The following is a 24,706-nucleotide window of genomic DNA, read 5'->3' as shown; positions in this document are numbered from 1 at the left end:
CACTGTAGCTGTTGCTGGGATAATTTTGTCCCAAATTAGACAAACTCACTTCTTATTCTGAAAGGCCCACAATTTAATGCAGGCTCTATATGAAGGAAAATTAATGCTGTTGTTTTGTGTTCCTTCTCAAATTCAAATAAAAATTATTAAAATTGAATATAAAATGATAGTGGTATATTGGAATAGGAATATATGGATATGTATATACTCCTATACATTTTAATGTTTAAATATATTCATTGAAAAATATTTTATAAAATATTAATATTTTATTACTTTAAATGTATAAATATGTTTAGAAGTACTTTGTTATAAATTTAAAGAACTGCTATCTTTAGTATACAGTCTCAGAAAAGAGAATTTAAAATGACTCAGTAAGAACGATGTTTATTTCTTCAGGTCTTTTTATGACAGAGCCTTCCAGTTTACCCAGTGATAGACATAGAGAAATGTCAGAGATGAGGCTGTCTTCAACCTGTTAACCAGCTCATTTACTTGAACCCACAATCACTCACTGTTCTAATTACTAAACTCTAATGTCAACTTCCATTTATATTCTTGTCTCATTTCTAAATGGAAAGGAGAAAAAGATGTTTTTAATTAGCATATTAACCACTGATCTTTTTTAGCTTATAAATATTAAAATTACTTCAAAGGGATATATAACAAGTTCTGGGATGAAAGCCTTGAATTCATGGGATTCTGATGTGCCAACATTACAAACATGGTGAGAGCAATGGGGGCCTACCAGAAAGTACACAAACGAACCATACAGATTTTTGCAGAAATTAAAAGCAAGCTTGTTTTGGCAAAAGCTTGTTTTCTTCTTTCTTTTCTTACTACTTACATTGCTCTCTGAGTAGTTCCCCAAACCCAAATTATTGGGAACCAAAGCTACTTCCCATTTTCCTGTTGAGATACAAGGTTAGAAAAGGGAGGGCAATCACTGAGAATGTACATGCTCATCTGTTTTATCTGGTTTTGATATATGTACAGATAGGAACCCATTAAGATAATCTTTGGCTGATATAGTACACAAATAGTTCATCTACAAAGGTGCTGTTTGAAGCTGACTTTTTCCTGATGTACTAAATGTTAGGTGGTTAAATGGCCACAAATAAATAAATCATAACTCTCTTTGGTCATTCTTTTTCTTTTATTTTGTTCCAAGTTAAGATCCAAGTTAACTAACTCTTTATACGCACTCAACCATGTCTTTTTTTACAGTCAGAAAATAAACACTTTCAATTCAAAGCATATCTATATTGGCATTTCTTCTGATCAGATACATAGACCAAAATTTGAACCACCTACTGATAGAAAATGAGTTGAATTTAGGTCTCTTTTGTTCTGTGAATCACTGCTTAAGCCTAAACCAGATCAGGCAACAAAATATTCAGGTATAATACTGACATGCCTCAACTTTTACTTAGCACTGTAATTTTCTGAGTTAGAAGGATGGGGATGAGAGTCTTATACTCATGATTTAGGGACAAGAAGGAGTAAGAATTGTCCACAGAAAGGACTAAATAAAAATGAGGCCTAGTCCTGGCTGGCGTAGCTCAGTGGATTGAGCGCAGGCTGCGAACCAAAGTGTCACAGGTTCGATTCCCAGTCAGGGTACATGCCTGGGTTGCAGGCCATGACCCCCAGCAACCACACATTGATGTTTCTCTCTCTCTCTCTCTTTCTCCCTCCTTTCCCTCTCTAAAAATAAATAAATGAAATCTTTTTAAAAAATGAGGCCTAAAGTACTCTAACATCTGGAACCAATTGCAGATGCAGGTCATTTTCCTAAAAATTTGCTGTTTGTATACATCAATTATTTCGTCTAATTTTTTAGCTTTCTCACATGATTATTCAGTTTAGGGATTGCCAGTTACACATTTGGTAAAGAGAAAGGAAATGGGAAGAGTTGAGAAGATATTTTTCCCCTATGTCTTGTAATGGCTTTTTTAGCAGTACCTTGATAACTGGATCATCAAGTCACATAGTTAAGTAGACCATATGCTCGTGTACATAGATCCATTTCTCAAAGGCTGAAGATGCAGTTAATAAAGATCAGAGTGACTTGATCCACTGTGCTCAAACAAGAGACACAGTCTTTGATTTTGTTAGTGTCCCACAGATCCAATCTGTGGTGTTAGTGATCACCACAGATACAATCACAAAAAGTTCCCTTTGTTTCCCTTCAACCCCTTGTTTCTCTTCACCCCTCCACCAAATGTTGAACACTTTCACCAGAAGTAACCTTCAGTCCCAAAGGATAATAGTCTTTTTGATATTAATAGGAAATGTACAAACTGCTCTTCAGAATCATTAAAATTAGCTGCTTCCCCTATCTATCCCACACAGGAAGATGAGCTATTATTACTTATACAATGTCTCTCTCTTTTTAAAAATTTTATGTATTGAATTTGAGAGTGTGAGAGATAGATTGGTTTGTTGTTGCACTTATTTATTCACTCATTGGTTGCTTCTTATATGTGCCCTGACCAGAGCTCCAACCCGCAAGCTTGGCATATCAGCTCTAACGTAGCTGAGTTACCCAGCCAGGGCCCACAATGTCTCTTTTATGCCCCACGTTTTACTTCCTTTTGAAGTTCTACTTTTGTGAGTACTTTAATCAGATTTTACACACACAATACATATGTATATGTTCAAGATAGACATGGATGTCTACTAGGAGAAAGGAGAAGAGGGAAAGGAGTAAATACAAAGAGCACATTTTTGTTGTTGATGTTACAGAACTTCTTGTGACCCTCTCATACTCTTTTTGACAGCAAAGTTTAGAGTTCTTTCTATCTGTTTTTCAGGCACAACCTGGATCAGTGAAATACTGGATTTGATCTATAACAATGGGGATGCAGAGAAATGTAAACGGGGTGCAATATACGACCGAGTGCCATTCATGGAACTTATAGTACCTGGAATAGAAAATGGTATTTTCTCTTAACGTTCATTTTCCCCACAGGAGTAAATTCCCCTGTGTTTTTTTTTTTCTTTTTGTGGTGTCTAGAGGAGTCCAGATAGAAAATGATACAGGCAGAGCTTGAACAGCCGAATCACAAGTTTCTATAACAGAAGAGTAAGAATTTGGTTATTCTAACAACCATACTCTACTCCTCTTTCATCCAAATATATCTATATAAGAGATTTTGATGGGTATGTTTTTATTAACAGGTCAGGAGAAAATCTTTAACATTTGAATATTAGGTGATCATTATACAGTAAAAATTCTGTGTTCGATTTATCATATCTGCTGCTAGTTAGCTGATGTTCACAGACTCAAGAAAAAGAATTGTGTGTATATAAGGTCCTACATTATCAACAATTTTAAAATTAGCCATGAACCTCACAACTTTCAGAAATTTAATATAAGAAAGTTGGAAAGAGATTAAGAAGTACAAATTGCCAGTTATAAAAATAGTCATGGGGCTATAAATGGTACTAGACTTAAATTGGGGTGATTATTTCATAAGATATTATAATGTATAGTCACTGTTATATACATGAAACTAATATATAACATTGTATGTTGACTGAAATTTAAAAAGATATTTTAAAATTTCAAAAAAGAAAGCTGGAAAGGGATTTCCTACAGTGTAAATGAGACAAAAAGGAAAATAAATGAAAGAAAATTTGGATGTTTTTATACTTGACCTACTGTTGTTTCTGCCCCATCAAGATATTTCTGGTGATTTTATAGACACTTATAAAGATAATAAACTCTGCTATTCACAGGCAATAAAACAGCCTAATTAACCAGGATTTATCATTTAAAAAAATGTCATTGCAGATTTTAGAATTATATGTGGCCATTTAGCCATATAGCCATTTCAAGCCATGTAGTGGGGTTAAAGTTTACAAAGTGTTAGATTATGTTGTAATTGACCTTTGTGATTCCACATTTATAATGTAATTTAACTTTTGTGCTTGTAGGCATTGAGTCTTTGAAAAACATGCAGTCTCCTCGATTAGTGAAAACACACTTGCCTGTTCAACTTCTTCCTTCTTCATTTTGGAAGAATAACTGCAAGGTAGCAAATTTTAAGAAAAAATCCTTATTTGTGTTGTAATTTCTTTTACTAACTATGTAGACATTAAGATGGGGGATTTCAACCTCTGGGTAAATCATTGGAAAATTAATAATGTGGTCCTTATAGCCTAAGAATTGAAATACCAATGGATTTCAGTTCTGTCAGTTAATGGGTTACACTCAGCACCCAAAGCCCTAAGATTTTCTCAGGTTTTTAACTCTCTAAAATGCCTGTCTTTCTGTCCAAATCTCTTCATCACTTATGAACAACAGATATTTAAATAACCCCAGACCTGCTTATTTATGAATTCAGTGTAGTAGGAATTTATAAATATATAATTATATGTGATATATTATATTTATTAAAATATGCATTTGTATTTAATTATATATATCACATGTGGTATATATTATAAATTATATCATTTATTAAATTTTATATTTTTACATTTATTTATAAATTTATATATATTTTACATGTAAGTATATAATTTATGGATCAGTTTTAGACTTCTTTTTAAAAAATCATCTTAATTCAAAAGTAATATTAGGAGGAAAGAGCATATATTATAATCTATACCTTGATGAATTTTCACAAAGCGAGCATAACCAAGAATCCAGCACCCAGATCAAGAAACTGGGTACTACACCCTTGTGTTGTGGCTCAGTAGACTGAGCTCTGGACTGCGGACCTAAAGGTCTCCAGTTAGATTCCCAGTCAGGGCACATGCCTGTGTTGTGGGCCAGGTTCTGCGTGGGATGCATGCAAGAGGTGACCAATCTATGTTTCTCTCACACATCATTGTTTCTCTCCCTCCTCTTTCTTTCTTCCTCCTTTCTCCTCTCTCTAAAAGTAAGTAAAATATTTTTCAAAAAAGAAATTGAACATTACTAGCCCCTAAAAGCTGTGTTCCAGTACATTTCTAGGCAAGAGTCCCTATCTCCAAAGATAACCCCTCTCCAGAAAGTTTTCACCATGCATTAGTTTGCTTGTTTTGTCTGTAATTATCAAATATATAGCCTTAAATATTTAGCTAATTTCATTTAACATATTTGTGAGATCAATTCTTATCATTCTTATTATTTTTGTTTCTGTTTTATTTAATGTAGCCTTCTGGATCACAAAATATGGTAACCTGGGCAAAAGTAGTTCATGAAACATACAAATTCTCAGGCCTGATTCAGACCTGCTGAATCAGAAACAGTGGAGGTGGGGTCCAGCCATCTGGGTTTTAATAAGACCTGGTGAATTTGATTCATGCTAACGTTTGAGAACCACTAATGTAAGGCATTTCATTATGTGTATCTGGCTTACTTTTTCTACTTCTATTGATATGATCATGTGGTTTTTATCTTTCATTTTGTAAATATTGTGTATCATCTTAATGAATTTGCAGGTATTGTACCAACCTTCATTACCCCTGATCTTTTAAATCCAAACAAACCTTACTTGATCATGGTGTATGATCCTTTGGATATGTTGCTGGAACTGGTTTGCTAATATCTTGTTGAGGGTTTTAGCGTCTATTTTCATCAAGGTTATTGTCCTATAATATTCCTTCTTTGTAGTGCTTTTCTCTGGTTTTAGAATTAGGGTAATCCTGGCCTCATGAAAAGAGCTTGGAATTCTTCCCTCCTCTTGGATTTTTAAAAATAGTTTGAGAAGAGTAGGTGTTCTTTGATTATTGGGTAAAATTCACTTTTGAAGCCACTGAGTCCAAGACTCTTGTTTATTGGGAGTTGATTACTGCCTCAATTTCATTATTTGTCACCAATCTACTCATATTCTCTGATTCTTCCTGATTCAGATTTGGAACATTGTATATTTCTAGGAATTTATCCCTTTCATTCAAATTACTCACTTTGTTGTCTTATTGTTTTTCATAATATTTTTGTACAAGTTTGTATTTTTTTTTGGTGTCAGTTGTTACGTCTTTCCTTAGTGATTTTATTTATTTGGGTCTTCTCTCTTTTTTTTCTTGAAGAGCCTGGTTAAACGTTTTTCAATCTAGTTATTTTTTCTAAGATCTAGCTTTTGGTTTCATTGATCTTTTGTATTGTTTTTTAGACTATATTTCACTTATGTCTGCTTTGATCTTTATTATTTACTTTCTTCTACTCACCTTGATCTTTGCTTGTTGTTTGTTTAATTATTTGAGATTTTCCTTGTTTCTAAGATATGCCTATAATGATTTGAATTTCCCTCTTAGAACTGCTTTTGCTGTGTCCCATAAGTTTTGGTTTGTTTTATTCTCACTTTTATTTGTTTCAAAGTAGGTTTTGATTTTTTTCTTGACCTTACTGTTAACCCATCCATTGTTTAGTAACCTGTTATTTAGCATCTCTATCTTTGTGTGTTTTTCATTTTTTTTTCTTGCAATTGATTCCTAGTTACATACCGTATGGTCAGAGAAAATGTTTGATATGATTTCAGTCTTCTTAAATTTATTGAGACTTGTCTTGCATCCCAACATTTGGTCTATCCTAGAAAATGTTTCATGTGCACTTAAAAATATTGCATATTCTACTGATATGGGATGAAATACTGTGAATATACCAATTAAATTATTCTAATCTAGCATGTCATTTAAGGCTGCTGTTGCCTGTTTGATTTTCTACCCGAAAGATTTATCTATTGATGTTGACGAGGTGTTAAAATCCCTTATTATTACTGTATTATTGGTGGTCTCTCTCTTTATGTCCATCAAGATATGCTTTATATATTTAGTTGAATCTATGTTGGGTGTATAAATGTGTACAAGGGTTATATCGTTTTATTGTCTTGATCCATTTATCATTACATAGTGTTCTTTGTTTCTTTATAGTCTTTATTTTAAAGTTTATTGTCTAAGTATTATTTTTTTACAAGAAATCTCTTTTTCCATCCTTTTACTTTTAGTCTGTGTGTTTTTTCACTCTGAGATGCATCACTTATACATTATATATATCTTATTTTCTTATCCAAAAGCTACACTATGTCTTATTTTTAAAGAGAGATTTTAGTTTTAATTAAACTCTTTAACTTACTCGGTGACTTTTATTTTATTTTATTATTTTATTTTATTTTAATTGTGGTTCAAATGCAGTTTTCTGTTTTTTACTCCCATCCCAGCCCACCTCCCCGCAGTGATCCACATCTCCCTCCCATTTCCACCCGCCCCTAGTTTTTGTCCATATGTCCTTTATACTTGTTCCTGTAAACCCTTTCCCTTTTTCCCTGAAATCCCCTCCCCTCTCCCATCTGGTCACTGTCAGCCTGTTCTGTATTTCAGTGTCTTTGGTTATATTTTGCTTGTTTCTTTGTTTTGTTGTTTAGGTTCCTGTTAAAGGTGAGATCATATGGTATTTGTCTTTCACTGCCTGGCTTATTTCACTTCGCATAATGCTTACCAGTTCCATTCATGCTGTTGTAAAGGGTAGGAGCTCCTTCTTTGTTTCTGCTGCATAGAATTCCATTGTGTAAATGTACCATAGTTTTTTGATCCATTCATTTACTGATGGGCATCTAGGTTGCTTCCAACCCTTGGCTATTGTAAATTGTGCTGCTATGAACATTGGGGTGCATAGGTTCTTTTGGACTGGTGTCTCAGGGTTCTTAGAATATAATTCCAGCAATGGAATTTCTGGGTCAAAAGGCAGATCTATTTTTAGTTTTCTGAGAGAGTTCCACACTGTTTTTTCCATAGTGGTTATACCAGTCTGCAATCCCACCAACAGTGCACTAGAATTCCCTTTTCTCCACAACCTCTTCAACATTTGTTGTTTGTTGCTTTGTTTATGATGGTCATTCTGACTGGTGTGAGGTGGTATCTCATTGTGGTTTTAATTTACACCACTCTGATAGCTAGTGATATTGAGCATCTTTTCATGTGTCTCTGGATCTTCTGTATGTCCTCCTTGGAGAAGTGTCTGTCCAAGTCCTTTGCCCATTTTTTAGTTGGGTTGCTTGTCCTCTTAGAGTGGAGTCGTGTAAGTTCTTTTGTATATTTTGGAGATTAAACCCTTGTCTGAGGTATCACTGGCAAATATGTTTTTTCATATGATTGGTTCTCTTTTTATTTTAATACTGTTTTCTGTAGCCATGCAGAAGGTGTTTATCTTGATGAGATCTCATTTGTTTATTCTTCCCTTATGTCCCTTGCTCTAGGGGACATCTCAGTAAAAATGTTCCTGTGTGAAATATCTGAGATTTCCCTGAGGGATATATATTGTCCTCTAGGACTTTAATGATATCATGGTTTATATTTAAATATTTTATCCACCTTGAATTTATTTTTTTTAATTTTATTTTAATCATTGTTCAAGTACAGTTTTCTCCCATTTACTCCCATTCCAGCCCACCCACCCAACCCTCCCCTCTTCCCCCCCATTACCCCCCACCCCTAGTTTTTGTCCATGTGTCCTCCAAATTTGTTCCTGTAAACTCTACCCATTCCCCCCTGAAATTCCCTCTTCTCTCCCCTCCAGTCACCATCAGCCTGTCCCCTATTTCAGTGTCTTTGCTTATATTTTGCTTGTTTCTTTGTTTTGTTGTTTAGGTTCCTGTTAAAGGTGATATCATGTGGTATATTTAAATATTTTATCCACCTTGAATTTATTTTTGTGTATGGTGTAAGTTGGTGCTCTAGTTTCAATTTTTTGCCCATAGCTGTCCAGTTACCCTATGGCTTTTGATTGGAGATCTTAAGCTATTTGCCTTTAACGTGATTATTGATAGGCATATATTTTTTGCCATTTTATCCTTCACAACTATCTTCCTCTTTCTTTTTCCTCTTCTTCTTGACCTTCTTCCTTTCCTCTTCCTTCTCTTTTGTCTCCTTGTCTTGCTCCTCCTCCTCCTTTTCCTTTCTCCTCAAGAAGACACTTTAACATTTCTCATAATATTGGCTTGGTAGTAATGAATTACTTTAGGTTTTTTGTTTGTTTATGAAGCTCTTTATTTCTCCTTCAGTTTTAAATGATAGGTTTTCTGGGTAAAGTAGTCTTGGTTTTAGTCCAGCCTTTTCTGAATCTCCACTTTTCCTACCAGTCTTGATGTAAGTTCCTCTGTAAATCCTTTGTTATAAGACTTCTATTTAGCTAGACTTCAGTTGGTTATTCAGGCTGATTTTTCTATATTTTAGTTGCATTTTCAGTTTGTTCCTGGGAGGAGATGAATGTAGGTTCCACTTAATTCACCAGCATCTTGGATCTCTTAAATTTCATTATATCATAACTCACTCAGTATTTCCTTTTACAATTTTACAATAATATCTTAATTTTGAGATTAGTCAGTATGTCAGTATAAAATTTTTTCTGTCAATGTTAGAGTATTCTGTATTTGTTTCTAAAAATGCCATCCCCCAAATCATGATGATATTCTCTCTTCTGTTTACTTCTATAAGCCTTGTTGTTTCAATAATTACATTTAAATCTAAACATATTTCATATCTATAATATATTTATTCTTTAAGTATTTTGATATATCAATATTCTTTATTTTTCTCATATACATGTGCACATATACAAACACCCTTACATTATTTTCTAAATATTTGTTGCTAGTATACACACATAAATCTTTTATCCTAACACCTTGATTGTCATTACAAATGCAAACATGAATAAGATACTCTCTGAGTTATCTAAGAGTATATTGTCTTATTTAATTTCTACAGATACTATTGATCTTTGTCTGCTTGCAAGTCACTTTTCTATGCTACATTATTCAATGGTTTAAATAGCATATGGTCCTGCAGAGTACCTTAAATAGTGGGGAAAAAGCAAGTAGTGGGGAAAAATTACTATATGTAATTATGAAAAATGATTACATATAGAAATATAAGTGCTAATATGGGACAACACCATCTTATAGATGAAGAAAAGTTTAATCAACATGCTAAAAAAAGATTAGGACCTTTTTTTTTTGATGTACTAGGTCATTTTACAGAGAGAAAATTCTGTGTACATGGGCTGGCAGATGTGAAACAGCAAGATGTGTGTCAAATTTTACAAGAGTTTCAGTGTGGTTAAAAAAATGAATTTGGGAAGGTAGGCAGTCATTAATCCTAGATCTGGGAAAGTTGTTTAGAGTATGCTTTACTGGGGTATCTTTAATGGAATGACCAAAACATCTTTTGTTTTTCTTTTGAAAAATTGATTATAATTTCAACTTTGTTATACCATTAGTCTTTGTTCATGTGTTTATGTTTTGCTTCTTTTTTCACTTAAAGTCTAATAAAAAACAAAAGTGATAAGAGAGTAGAAATATATTTTATCATTCTATTCCAGAAATAAAAACCTATATAAGCCCCCAGAATCTATAGCCTTGATCTTGAGAGAACTGGGGGATATCTTCTAGATAGCCTCCTGCCCAACCTGAGGCAAGTGGAAACAGACCTTACTAAAGATTTAAAGTGATGATGATAGGAAAAGAAAACAATGCATTCATTACCATAACTTTCTGGTACTGAAATAGGAAGAAATTGGTAATGTTTATAAGGTTTAGCATTTTCTCAAGAAATTACATCAGCAGCAGAGTTTCAACTGTTAGAACTCCATAATCAATCTTTTGAAAATCCCTTTCCAGACATTTCCTTCCTTCTCTCATTCTTGTCCCAGAATATGAAAACTACTACCAGGGACTTGGGGATATAAAAATTCTCATTTCCTTTACCTCTCAGTTGAAAAAGAAGAAAATATGAATTTGCTAAGATAAATGGAGATTTCTTTCTGAATGCATTTTCTCTTAGAAATATTTTTACTGCGTGTGTTGCTGGAAACTCAGTATTATTAGGTATGTTTCAGGAGAGAATTCGACTTAATGGAAGTCAGCAGACTTGATGGAAAACTTAATTATCAATGAGGCATAATAATGTCATTTCTACTGGGAAATATATTTAAAATTTCTGCCTATAAGAACACGGGAGGCCTTCAACATAAAATAAATTTTAATTTCACACTAATCATTATAAACATGGGGAGAATGAAGAATGTTTAATGTTTACTGATGAAATTTACCCAAATAATAATTTATTTTAATAAAACATAAACATAAAACATAAACATAAACATTTTTTCAACCCTAAAAATTGTTTTTTAGCTTTGATAAGTGATGATACACAAAAATATTCTAAATTTTAGAAAAATATTGTTTTGTTAATTTAATATTTACTGTTATTTTTATTATCCATGGCTTTCCATGTTTCAAGAGATTTTTCTTTCAAAGGAAAGAGAACACGAGTGTGTGAGTGTTGAGAAGTTTTTACATTAAGAAAATTAAGTAGTTGTGAACATCTTATATCAGGACATAGATATACACACCCAGCTCAGAAAAAAAGATAGAGAAAATAAGCATTCTGTCAAGGTAAGGAAATATTTACAAACTATTAAGGATAGAAAGAAAATTATGATTTCTCATATTCCCCGCAGATGGTCTACGTGGCACGGAATGCTAAAGACGTGGCTGTGTCTTACTATTATTTCTACCAAATGGCAAAATTACACCCGGAGCCTGGTACCTGGGAGGAGTTTCTGCATAAATTCGTGACTGGGAAGGGTGAGTCCAACTTTTATTTTAATCAGTCATGGAGTTCCATAATAAAAAACAAGGTGAGATGTTTTTGTGTGTTATTGTTGTTTTGTGGGGAGATATAAAATTCAGATATAATTTTGTATTTATTATACACCTAATATGTGTCCAGCACTGCACTAATGTATTAGGAAGATAATAGAAGACTGCATAGTTATCTCTTTCCTTTAAGGATTTTTGATGAATATGTGACACACAGATTTTTCAGCCCTTTGTCTCATTGTTTCATTAGTACTTGGTGACTACTCCTAGCTACTTTCTTCTGTTGCTGTCTGAGTCATTTTATTGTTTTGATTTTATACATATTTCTTTGACTCTCTTTTCTTTACCATTCCTTCAGTTTTGTTTTATAACTGAGAATTCTTGAATGGAGATTTTATCTGTAAAGTTTTCTTTTTCCTCTCTTTTAGGAAAATTTACTCATACCTGTGGTAGTAACTTTACCTTTAATTCTCATATAAACATTTTCTAATAAAAATGTTTATTTGCCTCTTTTCAAGGCAAATACACCCCAATGATATCTTCCAAATTTTAACTCCTGCTATTGTTTGGACTATTTTCTACCCATAATATCTACTCATTCTTTTTTTTCTAAATATTTTCAAATGTATTTCTTAAGAACAAGGATGTGCTCTTACATAAATACAGTACTATGATAAAACCCAGGTATTTATATTGATACAATACTATAATCTATGGACCTTACTCTTACTTTGTCAATTGTCCCAATAATGTTTCTTTATAGCAATTTCTAGTCCACGATCCAATTCACAATCACACATCACACATTGCATTTAGTTGTCATGTTTCTTTAGTCTGTGGTCTATCTTTGTCTTTTATGACTTTTACAATTATAAAGGTCATAATTGTCATAAAATAGGACTCACCAGTTGTTTTACAAAATGTCCCTCAACTGGGGTTTGTCTGGTTTTTCCTCATGATTATATTGAAGTTATGAATTTTTGTTGGGACACTATAGAGGTACTGTGGAATTCTTATTGTACCATATCAAGAAATGCATGGTGTCAGTTAATCATTTTCTGGTAACATTAACTTTGATCACCTAGCCTGCCAGGTATGTCCACTGTGAAGTTGCTACTCTTCTTAGAACCAGATATACTTTGCCTACTCCAGAGCCCTTTCTTCAGCACTCCATCCCAATGCTTTTCTCTCATTTTCCTCTGCTATGAACATCTATGCTACTTATTGTCTGAATTACTCTCTGCCATTTTGCTCTTCTAGTTTTGTTCGTCAAAAGTTGTGCGCATTTTTCACAACAAAATACTACATACTGAATTGTTGAAATAATAAAAATTTATTTTCTCACAGTTTTGGAGCTCAAATCCAACATCAGGGTGTCCTCATGATTGAATTCTTCTGAGGCCCTTTTCTTTGACATGTAGATGGATGTCTTCTCCCTGTGTCTTTATATGTTCTTCTCTCTGTCTATGTCTGTGTTGTAATTATCTCTTGTTATAAGGAGACCAGTCCTATGGGATTAGGATTTGTTTGGGATGTGGAAACTTACCCCTTTCCCTCTTAGTTCTTCTGGATAGTAGAATGATTATAATGACCTAAGGCAGATTAACAAAAAGGAAGTCAAATTTTAATATGTGCACATGGACAATTCACATAAAAATGAACAATTCAAAGACAGGAAGGCAAACTTATATATAAATTCTGAACAAAGAAGGAAGAACCAGGGAAGTAAGGCAAATGTACAAAAGGTTTTTAGTATCAAATGTTTATGGCTGTATTAAAACAATGGGACACATAAAGAGCTTTGATTAAATGGGCTTTGCTAGCTTCCTTCCTGTCTACCATTCTTAGTTCATATTAAACTGGAATAATCCATGATAACATCTCCCTTCCTGGAACTTGTCCACCTTTCTAAATACTTTTAGTTAGTAAAAGGCAAGGCTAGAGTTTCTTTCTGAGCCTCTGAGCCTTGATTGTTTTTAGTTTAAAATAATCTGCATACCAGAATGACACACCTTGAGGAAACCTCAAGAACCATTCTGAACCTCCACAAACCTGCCTTAATAACCTAATTTTAATTTAACTCTTTAAATACACTGTCTTCAAATATAGACATATTCTGAGGTGCTGGGCTTAGGACTTCAACATGTGAATTTTGGGGTATACAGAATTCAGCCATACTACTCTGCCTTCCAGTCCCCCAAAATTTATGTCCTCATATGCAAAATGCATTCATTCTATCTCCAAAGCTCCAAAAGTCTCAAACTATTCCTGCATCAACTCTGAATCTAAAATCTCATCTAAGTATCATGTAAATCAGGTATAGGTCAGAGTTATGGAATGATTCATTTTGAGACCAAATTCCATTTTAGTTGTGAAATTGTGAAAACAGGTAATCTTAGAAAATACAGTGGTGGGACAGACATAAATAATCATTTTCATATGAAACAAAAGAAGGAGAAATCAGAAAGAAAAAAAGGCCTGAAACCTAGCAAGGCAAATTTCATTAGGTTTTAAGGCTTGAGAATAGTCCTCTGGATTAGGACCTACCCTAATGACCTCATTTTAACCTAATTACCTCCTTACATGTGCCATGCCTAAACTCAGTCATATTGTAAAGTACTGATTGGATTTCGGGGAACACAACTCATCTCATAACAGAAGTACTTCATCCTTTTTTTAGACTGTAAATTCAGTGAGAGTAGGGATGATTTGATATATTTCCATTATACTATGGTGTCTTTTTCTTGAATGAATAATTAAACATTCTGTATGTATTAGTAACAATAACTTAAAGTAGCATTCAACAATTTAACAATTCTTTATGTAAATAGTTTTAACTTTGCAAGCACTTTATCTTTTAATGTAGTGGCTTTTGGTTCTTGGTATGACCATGTGAAGGGCTGGTGGGAGAAAAGGAAAGATTATCGTATCCTCTACTTATTCTATGAAGACATGAAAGAGGTAAGAGACAACCACAATTTTTACTTAATTTTTTAAAGAAACCTAAGCTTCATCCTCTCTGTATCACACTTTCCTTTCCTCTTGACTTATAAATACGACTAATCTAGCATCCTGCTAACTCTGCCTTGAAAATTCCTTGTTCACTCCATCCACTTCTTCCTACCACCACTGCTTCCTATTCTAGTTCAGGCAACTTTCTAGATTTATTCAGACTGTCTCATTTGTGTCTATTTTCCCCTCAGAGAGAATGATCTTGAAATCTAAATCAAAATACTGCTAAATTTCTTTTACAAATCTCTCAATGGCTTCTATCTCTTTGTGAAATATAAAATCACTAAGATAATATATAAAGTTAAACATTATTTAGTTCCTGTCAATCTCTCCAACTTCTGCAGGTGCCACCAATTCCTTTCTCTGTAAGGAAATGTCTTCATTTAATGTCTTCACTTGAATGTTACTCTTCACAAAGTTCCTTTTCTGCCAAAATGTCAAGTAACCTACCTTATTATTATCTATTAGGGTTTGTTTTGCTGTTCTTGTTCTCTTCATAGTATCTACTACCACTTCTAATTATTTTGTGAATGTGTTTCTTTACTTACATTTTCTTGTCTCCTCTACTGTAATGTAAGCTCCATGAACGCAGAGACTCAAATTATCTTGCCCATAATTGTTTCCCCTAGTGGCATGCACAGTGGAGGAACAATGTAATTTCCTTATTTATTCTAGTCTTTATTTTTCTCATCTTTCATTTGATTATTGGAATGGACGATAACTCAATCCCTAATATTATCTAAAGTTTATTCTGATTTATTTAAATGACCCATTTAAAAAACATTATTCTATATCTCCTCATGCATAGAGAGTAGGCTGAAAGCTGTTGGTGGTGTGTTGCTGGGTGGGCAGGGGGTGGGAGTTGAGAAAAAAGGAAAAAGAACTCATGGTCATGGACAATAATGTGGTGATTGCTAAGTTGAGTGTGGGGAGATGGTGGAGGGTATAAGGGGAATAAATGGTGATGGATGGAGACTTGACTTGGACTGGTAACACAATACAGTGTAGAGATGATGCATTGTAAAATTGTGCACCTGGAACCTGTATAATTTTGTTAATCAGTGTTACCAGAATAAATGCCTTAAAATAATGTTCCACATTTCTTAAATTGATTTTTTCTCAGATAGCTTGTCTACACCTCGCTTTTCTCTTTAACATGACGTCTATGTGTGGAGGGAAAAAGATAAATTATATAAGACATAATAAGAATGAGGATAGCTGGGATCCCTGGAAACAATGTCCATTGACTTCAGCCTCCCCACAATGTATCTGGTTTATCTGTCTCAGTTGCTCAGATTCTAGAACCTCGACTCAGCCTCATCTTGATCCTTTAGATTCTTCTGAATTCCTTTATATGGCTATGACTACTATTCATCTTTTATTTGGAAAATCAAATATATAGCCTCTTGGGAAACCACCTTACTCAGCTAAGGTAGATCTTCCTCCAGTAGATTTCACAGTCAAATTGTCAGTCTCTTCTCCATCCTATTCAAGTTACTTTGTACCTATGACTTGGAATTATGCTGATATATTACCCTACTTGTGAATCCAAAAGCAACAAGTAGTAGTTGGAGTGGGTCCTGAAGAGGATAGCATTTTATTGGAAGAAAAATTCCCAAGTGAGGTCATAATAAGGTTTCAGAAAAAGAAGTTTAGTTTCTTCAAATATGGGATGAAAAATTATATCTGCTGCCAGAAAGGCTCACAATAACTCAACAGTCTCAGAGTCTCTGTGTCATCATATCTGCCCCAAATTCTCACTACAAGCTTGAGCAGTCTACCTTTTATTTATCACTGTTGCATTTAATTTTCACATGATAGACTTGGCACAACTAGAAATTCAACTTACTCAGTAATTCTTCCACTAGAATAATTAAGGTGTTTGTCTAGTTTTCAGCAAATTTGGTTCTGGAGCTAGAAGAAATAGATGATTTTAGAGCCACTACAGAAACTCTCTGGTTCTGTTTCAGAAAACTGAGATGGGTAGCTCAGGAAAGCTAAAACTCAGATTGCCATTCTTCGTGATATCACCAGGTCACTAAGATTATGGCTCTATTTCTCAGTTTGGTTTGTACCACCAAGATACCTCCCAGTGGGCAACAGGGTATAAACTCTTTGGCCTAAGCACCATTCTTTCATTTTATCTAACATATTGTTCTATGCACAATCTGAAGTACAGGTACAGGAAAGTGAGACCTTCCTAAAATGTGCTAAAAAAAACACAACTGCTGAGCTCAGCCCCTATATCTGTATCTGACTGCCCCAAGGCCTGGCACTAGCAATAGCCATCTCCAGATTGCTTATAGCTTATGCCAAGGAGCCCAAGAGAGAACACAGTTGGAGGTTGACCTAGACCTGCACCACTAGGGAACCCTGAGAGCCTGTACACCCAGTGGACAGTTACAGAACACATCAGAGTGCCTCCCAACCACCTCCACAAACCACTGAGGGAGATAGTTGCTTGCCATGGGACATAGACAGTCCTATCAGCTGTCTGAACTGGATAAATCCTGTCCATCGGCCGACTGACAGCAATCAAGACTCATCTACAAGAGGAGAGAGTACTCAACCCACATAGAGGGTGCACCTTGAGTACACAGCTTGGGAGATAGGAGTCTCCCAAGGAGACTCCCATAGGAGAGGCTATGCCAATGGACCCTACAGCACACCTACTATATTAGGCCATGCTACTAAGACATGGACTCAAAGTAGATCTCCCCAGTACATAGGAAAAATACAGAGAAATTGTCAAAATGATAAACAAAGGAATATGGCCTAAATCAAGCAACAGAACAAAACTCCACAAAAACAACTGACCCAAATGGAGATAAGTAATCTATCCGGTGCAGAATTCAAAACACTGGTTATAAGGCTGGTCAAGGAATTCAGTGGGTACTTCAACAGCATAAAAAAATGATGTAGGCAGCAATGAAAAGAAATACTAATTAAAATAAAGAACATTTTACAGGGACATCCCACCCATGGCCCATGGACCATATGTGGCCCAGGATGTCTATGAATGCAGCTCCCCCAACAATCTTAAATTGACTTAAAACATTATGAGATTATATTGTGACACACAATAATGTCACAATATATTTAATGTGTAGCCCAAGACAACTCTTCTTCCAGAGTGGCTCAAAGACAACAAAAGTTTGGATACCCCTGCTTACAGGGAATCAACAGCAGAGTGGATGAAGCCAAGAAGCAAATGAATGATTTGGAGCACTAGGAAGAAAAAACATCTAATCAATACAAAAGTAGAAAAATAATACAAAGAATCACTGATAGTGTAAGGAGCCTCTGGGACAACTTCAAACATTCTGATATTCATATCACAGGAATGCCAGAAGGAGAAGAGAAAGAGCAAGAAGTTGAAAACTTGTTTGAAAAAAATAATAAAAGAAAACTTCCCTAACTTGGTGAAGGAAATAGACATATGAGTCCAGGAAGCACAGCTAGTCTCAAACAAGATGGATATGAAGAGGACCATACCAAGGCACATAATAATTAAAATGCCCAAGGTTAAAGAGAAAGAGGGAACTTTAAAAGCAGCAAGAGAGAAGCTGATAATTACCTTCAAAGGAGTTCCCATTAGACTGTCAGCTGGTTTCTCAAAAGAAACTTTGCAGGAGATAAGGAATTTGCAAGACATATTCAAAGTGATGAAGAGCAAAGACCTGCAACCTAGATTACTCTATTCAGCAAAGCTATCATTTAGAATCAAAGAACAGATATTGCACCAAACTATTATTATATAAAATATTAAAGTGGCTTATTTAAGACAAAGAAGATCAAAACTATGAACATTAAAATGGCACTAAATATAACTACCAATAATTAAATCTAAAAAACAAACTGAGCAAACAAGCAGAAGAGAAACAGAATCACAGATATGGAGAACATTGAGATGCTGGCCTATGAGGGAGTTATGGGGGAATGTGGAAAAAGGGTCAGGATTTAAGAAATACTATTAGTTACAGAATAGGCAGGAGGATGTTAAGAATAAGAATAGGAAATGGAGTAGCCAAAGAACTTATATGCATGAAAGAAAGAGGGGAGATCAATAGAGGGACTGGGCAGTGCTTGGTGGAGGAGGGCATAAGGGGAAAATTGGGGCAACTGTAAAAGCATAATCAATAAAAATAAATAAATAAATAGATAACTAGAAAATGGAGACAATGCAATAGCATAATCAACATAAATTAATTAATTAATAGAAAAAAGCATAATAAATACATCAAAGTAGCCTCTTTTCTTCATTGCTGCCTATTTCTCCTCCTTATCATTCTTTACGCTGGAAAATGGACAGGATTTTATTTCACTTTGTCTTAATATCTTCATACTATCTAAAAAATATCTATGTGGGTATGAGAGGTATAAAGGGTATCTTTTTTCCACTATAAGAGAACTCTCTGAGATAAGTAACCTATTCTTTTATTGATATTTAATTGACATAACATTAGTTGCAGGTGTGCAACATAATGATTCAATATGTGTATATATTGTGAAATGATCACCACAGAAATTCTAGTTGACATCCATCGCCACATATAATTACAATTTTTCTGTGATGAGAACTTTTAAGATCTACTCTCTTAACAACTTTCACATATATGATACAATATTATTAACTGTAGTTAACAATTATTCCTAATCTTAGAGGAATTATTTTCAGCTTTTATCACTGATTACATTAGATATAGGCCTGTCATATAAGGCATTTATTGTGTGGAGACATGGCCCCTCTAAGTTCTTAATTGAGAGTTTTTATTATAAAAGAATGTTGAATTTCATCTCATGCTTTTCCTGTATCTATTGAGATAATGTAATTTTTATCCATCATTTTGTTAATGTGGTGTATCACTTTGATTGCTTTATAGTTGTTGAACTATCCTTTCACTCCTGGGACCAGGGGTGAAAGGCCCATGATCAGACCCATCTGATCATGGTTGTACGTTCCTTTAAAAGTGCAAGAAAAAAAAAGGAAAAAAAAGAAACAGGATACAAATGAAATAAACATTATAGATGCTTTGCTAATAAAAAAAGTGCTGTTAAATTTTGTTTGTTAGTATTTTGCATCTATATTTATCAGAGATGTTAACCTATAATTTTCTTTTTTTATACTCCCTTTGTATGGCTTCATATCAGGGAAATGTTAGTCTTACAAAATGAGATTAAAATGGATCCCTCCTCTTTTATTTTTTTGAAGAGTTTGAGAAGGATTTGTATTAATTCTTCCTAAAATTTTAGTAGGTAATCTGTTCTTGATATTAGCTATGAAAAAAAAAAAAGAAACAGACTGAGGGATTTTGTAAATTATAACTTAGAAAATAGTAACTTACTTTGTTGCCATCTGTTATTCTGTAAGTTAATTCTATTTTTGAATGTGAAAGGTTAAATATTAATTCAATATTTTAATTTGCATTTTTTGAAACATATTTCTTACAGCAGATGATTGCCTATTACAATCAAGAATAGAATATGTACCCGGGAATGCAAAATGAAAATGTGGATAAAGTATAAAATAATATCCTCCACCATATTGACATATATAGAACCTAATTGAATGTATTTGCCTACTTCATGACTAGATCTACCTGAAATATTGCCTTGATTTTATATTCTTTTAGGATCCAAAGCGTGAAATTCAGAAGTTGTTAAAGTTTCTAGAGAAAGACCTGCCAGAAGAAACTGTGAATAAAATCCTCTATCATAGTTCTTTTGATGTGATGAAGCAGAATCCTTGTGCAAATTATACTACTATGCCAGAATTTGATATGGATCAAACTGTGTCTCCTTTCATGAGAAAGGGTGAGAACATCATATCTTAGCTCCTGTAGATTTTGCCAGTCACATGAAAGGGAGAATAGGTGGATTAATAGGAGCATCATTATGAGAAATGGAAAGAGATTGAGGGAAAAATTAGGAAGCAAAAACTTAAGAGAAAATAATTTATTGTGAAGAAACTATCATTGCTGTAACACTAACATGTAAGACAAGTCTCTAGTAAGAAATGTTTACTCAGGAGCCTCTATATCAAGAAGCATGAGTCTTGACACAAATTGCTATATCAGAAGAATGTCCTTCACTTGTCTGAATTATCTAGATATCTATTCTTCATTCCTTAGAAATTTTGTGGTGGCAGTTAGCAAGTTTACATGATGTTAGACATTTTAAATTGAGGGAAAGTGTCAACATTTTGAGGTTGTTGCTATGATTATGGTAAGTCATTGCATCCTTGGCTTTGAACTCAATGTATAGCTATCATCTTGCACAAAATAGTACTTTAATAAATAATAAATATGAGTTGTATTGAATTGTGTGCTGTGAGAAAGAGAGAGAGAGGGAGAGAGAGGAAGACAGACTCTATTAGTTGTCTATGTATTAGTCAGCTATATTATAAAACCAACTCCAACAATCTCAGTGGATTAAAACCACAAGATTAACTTTCATTTAATATTGGTAGCTGTTAATCACCTCTGGCTGTTGCAATTGTGCTCAGCTCTTTTTGAGTCTGATCAGTGTTCATTGGCTCTTATGGGCTTAACCTCTTGTGCCTTCACTTTCTGAAACCCAGGCTGAAAGAGCTGCTGGTTTGTGGGATGCACCAACATTATGGTATAGAGAAAGTGAGGTAGTGGAAACTTGTAATGCTTTTTAAAAGTTTCTGTTCAGATGTGGTATATATTGTACCTATTCAAGGTCCATTGGCCAAAGCATGTCAAAAATTCAAGCCCACAATTAGAGAGGCAAGGCATACTCAACATATGACATTTGTCAGAGATGTAAAATCTTACATGAAAGAGAGAATGAATCATCCAAACTGAGACAGTTTTGGAGAAACAGGTGTTTTGGTGAGAGCCTACAAAGGGAACTATTAAGGGTAAATTTAATTACAATGTGTCATCATGCATTCTAGAGATTTTTCTTTGAAAAAGTAAGTACACCATAGATAAGCATTGCTGGGGATATCTGGATCCCAACGACATAAGATTTTACCTCCTAGGAGACATTTGGCAATATCTGGAGGTATTTTTGATGATCATGATAGGGGTAAGTAACTGGCATCTAATGTGTAGAAACAAAAGATGCTGATAAACATGGTACAATGCAGAGAGAAATCCCACACCACCCCCATAATAATGGTCTGGCTTCAAATGCCAAGAGTGCAGATGAAAATAAAATTCCAAAGTTGAGAAATCCTCAGCTTCTAGATATATCTTCTGGGTTACTTGGACATATTCTATGAAAATGGCATTGTTTTATCACATATTTATTGCAAATTCGGTGTCCTGTATCTTTCCTTTGAGATTTTAAATATGGTTAATATTTTGAAGATTGAACAATCCTATAATAAAGATATGTTCAATTACTATTAACCCAATAATTTTCCAATCTTACTTGATCATACAACTTTTTAAAATAAATATCATTTGACATTGAAAAATAAGGTTTAAAAAGACTGAAAAATTCTCTCTATCCTATGTTAACAAATCACTTAAAGCCAAAGAGTAAAGATTTGATATACTGGGTATTCTCCCAGTGACATTTCTTTGAGCTTCTTAAAATATTTTCTTCTTGCCTGGCTGGCGTAGCACAGTGGATTGAGCGCAGGCTGCGAACCAAAGTGTAGCAGGTTCGATTCCCAGTCAGGGTACATGCCTGGGTTGCAGGCCATGGCCCCCAGCAACTGCACATTGATGTTTCTCTCTGTCTCTCTTTCTCCCTCCCTTCCCTCTCTAAAAAATAAATAAATAAAATCTTTAAAAATATATTTTCTTCTTTATATGAGATCCAAGAAAAATTCATAGGAATTTTTGGAAAACTAAGAAGGTCTAAGAGTCTGGAAGTGGGAGTAGGAGTTAAGGAATAGAGTGGTGGAACAAATATATTCTAAAGTTAAAAACTTAAAAATGTAAGAGTGATCATTCAAATTAAAACTTATCTTAGAAAGAACTTTGAAAGTAATCTCAAATTTACCATTTATCTTTCTTTTCAGGTATTGCAGGAGACTGGAAAAACAAGTTTACTGTAGCCCAATATGAGAAGTTTGAAGAAGATTATGAAAAGAAAATGAGAGAGTCTACACTGAAGTTTCGATCAGAGATCTAAGAAATAAGTGCTCTTTGCCCAACACCTTTGATGGCATTTAAATTAGAAAAATATCTCTTTGAACATTTGGTGAAAGAAAACTCCATATGTGACATTTCCTCATTTAATAATGCTAGTGATTTTCAATAGAATATTCAAAGAATTTCAAAGTCTACATATGAAAAATCAGTACTGTCTCTATGATTGTAACTACCTTCCACAAAGTTTTCACTGTTCTTAAAGGCTAAATGAAATAAAGTTTAAAATTCTAAATTTACACGCTCTATTTTTTTTTAATTCAAGCTCTGGGTCTTCGAACTTGCAAAGAAGATATTTGAGTCTTCATGATAGATTGAATGGAACCAAATATTCCCCAAAAGACTTTAATTTCCCTTTGTTATAACTTAGAATGATAACTATGTGTGGCAATGGATGATAACTACACTTGTTGTGGTGATCATTACACAATATATACACCATTAAATCATTTTGTTGTACACCTGAAACTAATATAATGTTATACATCAATTACATCTCAATTAAAACAACAATTGAGAGTGCCACTGTCAACTCCTTTGTCTTCCTAGAAATTCTGCTTCCTCAGAATATTTGTAGTGCCATCGTACATGACTCATGATCATCTGACATGAGTGAAACCAGAAAAATCAGCATTTGTGCTGCCTTTCACTACCAGAGCCACTAAGTAGAGACAAGGATTGATTGTCTATTGGGGGGGGGAGGTTATTCAGATGCCACTGATCTGATAAAACAGTGGGTTATGTACTCTCAAAAACATCTTAACAGCTCATTTCAAGCCAATCTTTTTATAAGGAGAAGAAATTGTGAATAAGGGGTTTGGTAAAAAGTCTAATTGGATGAGTTGCAGTCTGGGGATGATTTTCCTAGTATTTCTTTATTTGCTGATCAACAACTATTTTTCCCCATGTATTTCTTTTTCTTTTAGGTATATTTTATTGATTAAAATATTACAGTTCCATTTTTTCCCCTTTATCCCCCTCTGCCTTGTACCTCCCCACCACCAGCTTTCCCCCCCTTAGTTCACGTCCATGGGTGGTACATGTAAGTTCTTTGGCTTCTCCACTTCCTATACTATTCTAAACTGCCTCTTGTCTATTTCATAACTATCAATTATGGTTATTATTCCCTGTATCTTTTCCACCACTCTCCCCTAGTTTCCCTCCTAGCGGATAACCCTCCATGTGATCTCCATATCTGTGATTTTGTTCCTGTTCCAGTTGTTTCCTTACTTTGTTTCTGTTTTTGGTTTTTAGGTTCAGTTGTTGATTGTTGTGTTTGTTGTCATTACACTGTTCATAGTTTTGATCTTCTCCTTTCTCTTCAGTAAGTCCCTTTAACATTTCATATAATAAGGGCTAAGTGATGATGAACTCCTTTAGCTTTACCTTGTCTGAAAAGCACTTGATCTGTCCTTCCATTCTAAATGATAGCTTTTCTGGATAGAGTAATCTTGGTTGTAGGTCCTTGCTGTTCATGACTTCAAGTACTTCTTTCTAGCCCCTTCTTGCCTGAAAGATTTTTTGAGAAATCAGCTGATAGTCTTTTGGGAACTCCTTTACAGGTAACTCTCTCCTTTTCTCTTGCTACTTTTAAGATTCTCTCCTTATCTTTAATCTTGGGTAATGTAATTATGATGTGCCTTGGTGCGTTTCTCCTTTATTCCAATTTCTTTGGGACTCTCTGAGCTTCCTGGACTTCCTTAACATCCATATTCTTCTCCAGACTGGTGAAATTTTCCTTCATTATTTTTTCAAATAAGTTATCCTTTTCTTGGTCTTCCTCTTCTTATTTTGGCATCCCTATGGTTTGGATGTTGGAATGTTTAAATCTGTTCCAAAGGTTCCTAAGCCTCTAATCATTTTTTTTAAATTCTTGTTTCTTCATTCTGTCCCAGTTGAATGTTTATTTCTTCCTTCTATTCCAAATTGTTGATTTGAATTCCAGTTTCCTTCCCTTCGCTGTTGGCTCCC

General features: G+C 34.2%; 1 protein-coding gene across 2 annotated transcripts in view; it reads left to right on the top strand.

The window, feature by feature from the left end:
- The window catches only part of LOC114491767 (sulfotransferase 1 family member D1), a 39,714-nt gene extending 16,158 nt beyond the window's left edge, over positions 1–23,556 (top strand). For both annotated transcript variants that reach the window (XM_028506045.2, XM_036021485.1), the window contains exons 3-8: positions 2,817–2,942; positions 3,943–4,040; positions 11,450–11,576; positions 14,458–14,552; positions 20,237–20,417; positions 22,606–23,556. In XM_028506045.2, the coding sequence (XP_028361846.1) occupies positions 2,817–2,942; positions 3,943–4,040; positions 11,450–11,576; positions 14,458–14,552; positions 20,237–20,417; positions 22,606–22,718 (740 nt within the window). In that variant the 3' untranslated portion in view covers positions 22,719–23,556. The remainder of the gene's footprint in view (positions 1–2,816; positions 2,943–3,942; positions 4,041–11,449; positions 11,577–14,457; positions 14,553–20,236; positions 20,418–22,605) is intronic.
- The last annotated feature ends 1,150 nt before the right edge of the window (positions 23,557–24,706 follow it).

This window comes from Phyllostomus discolor, chromosome 1, assembly GCF_004126475.2.
Source record: "Phyllostomus discolor isolate MPI-MPIP mPhyDis1 chromosome 1, mPhyDis1.pri.v3, whole genome shotgun sequence".
Classification (NCBI taxonomy): domain Eukaryota; kingdom Metazoa; phylum Chordata; class Mammalia; order Chiroptera; family Phyllostomidae; genus Phyllostomus; species Phyllostomus discolor.
The sequence above is the reverse complement of the archived record's forward strand: the minus strand, read 5'-3'. Positions and strand labels throughout refer to the sequence as shown.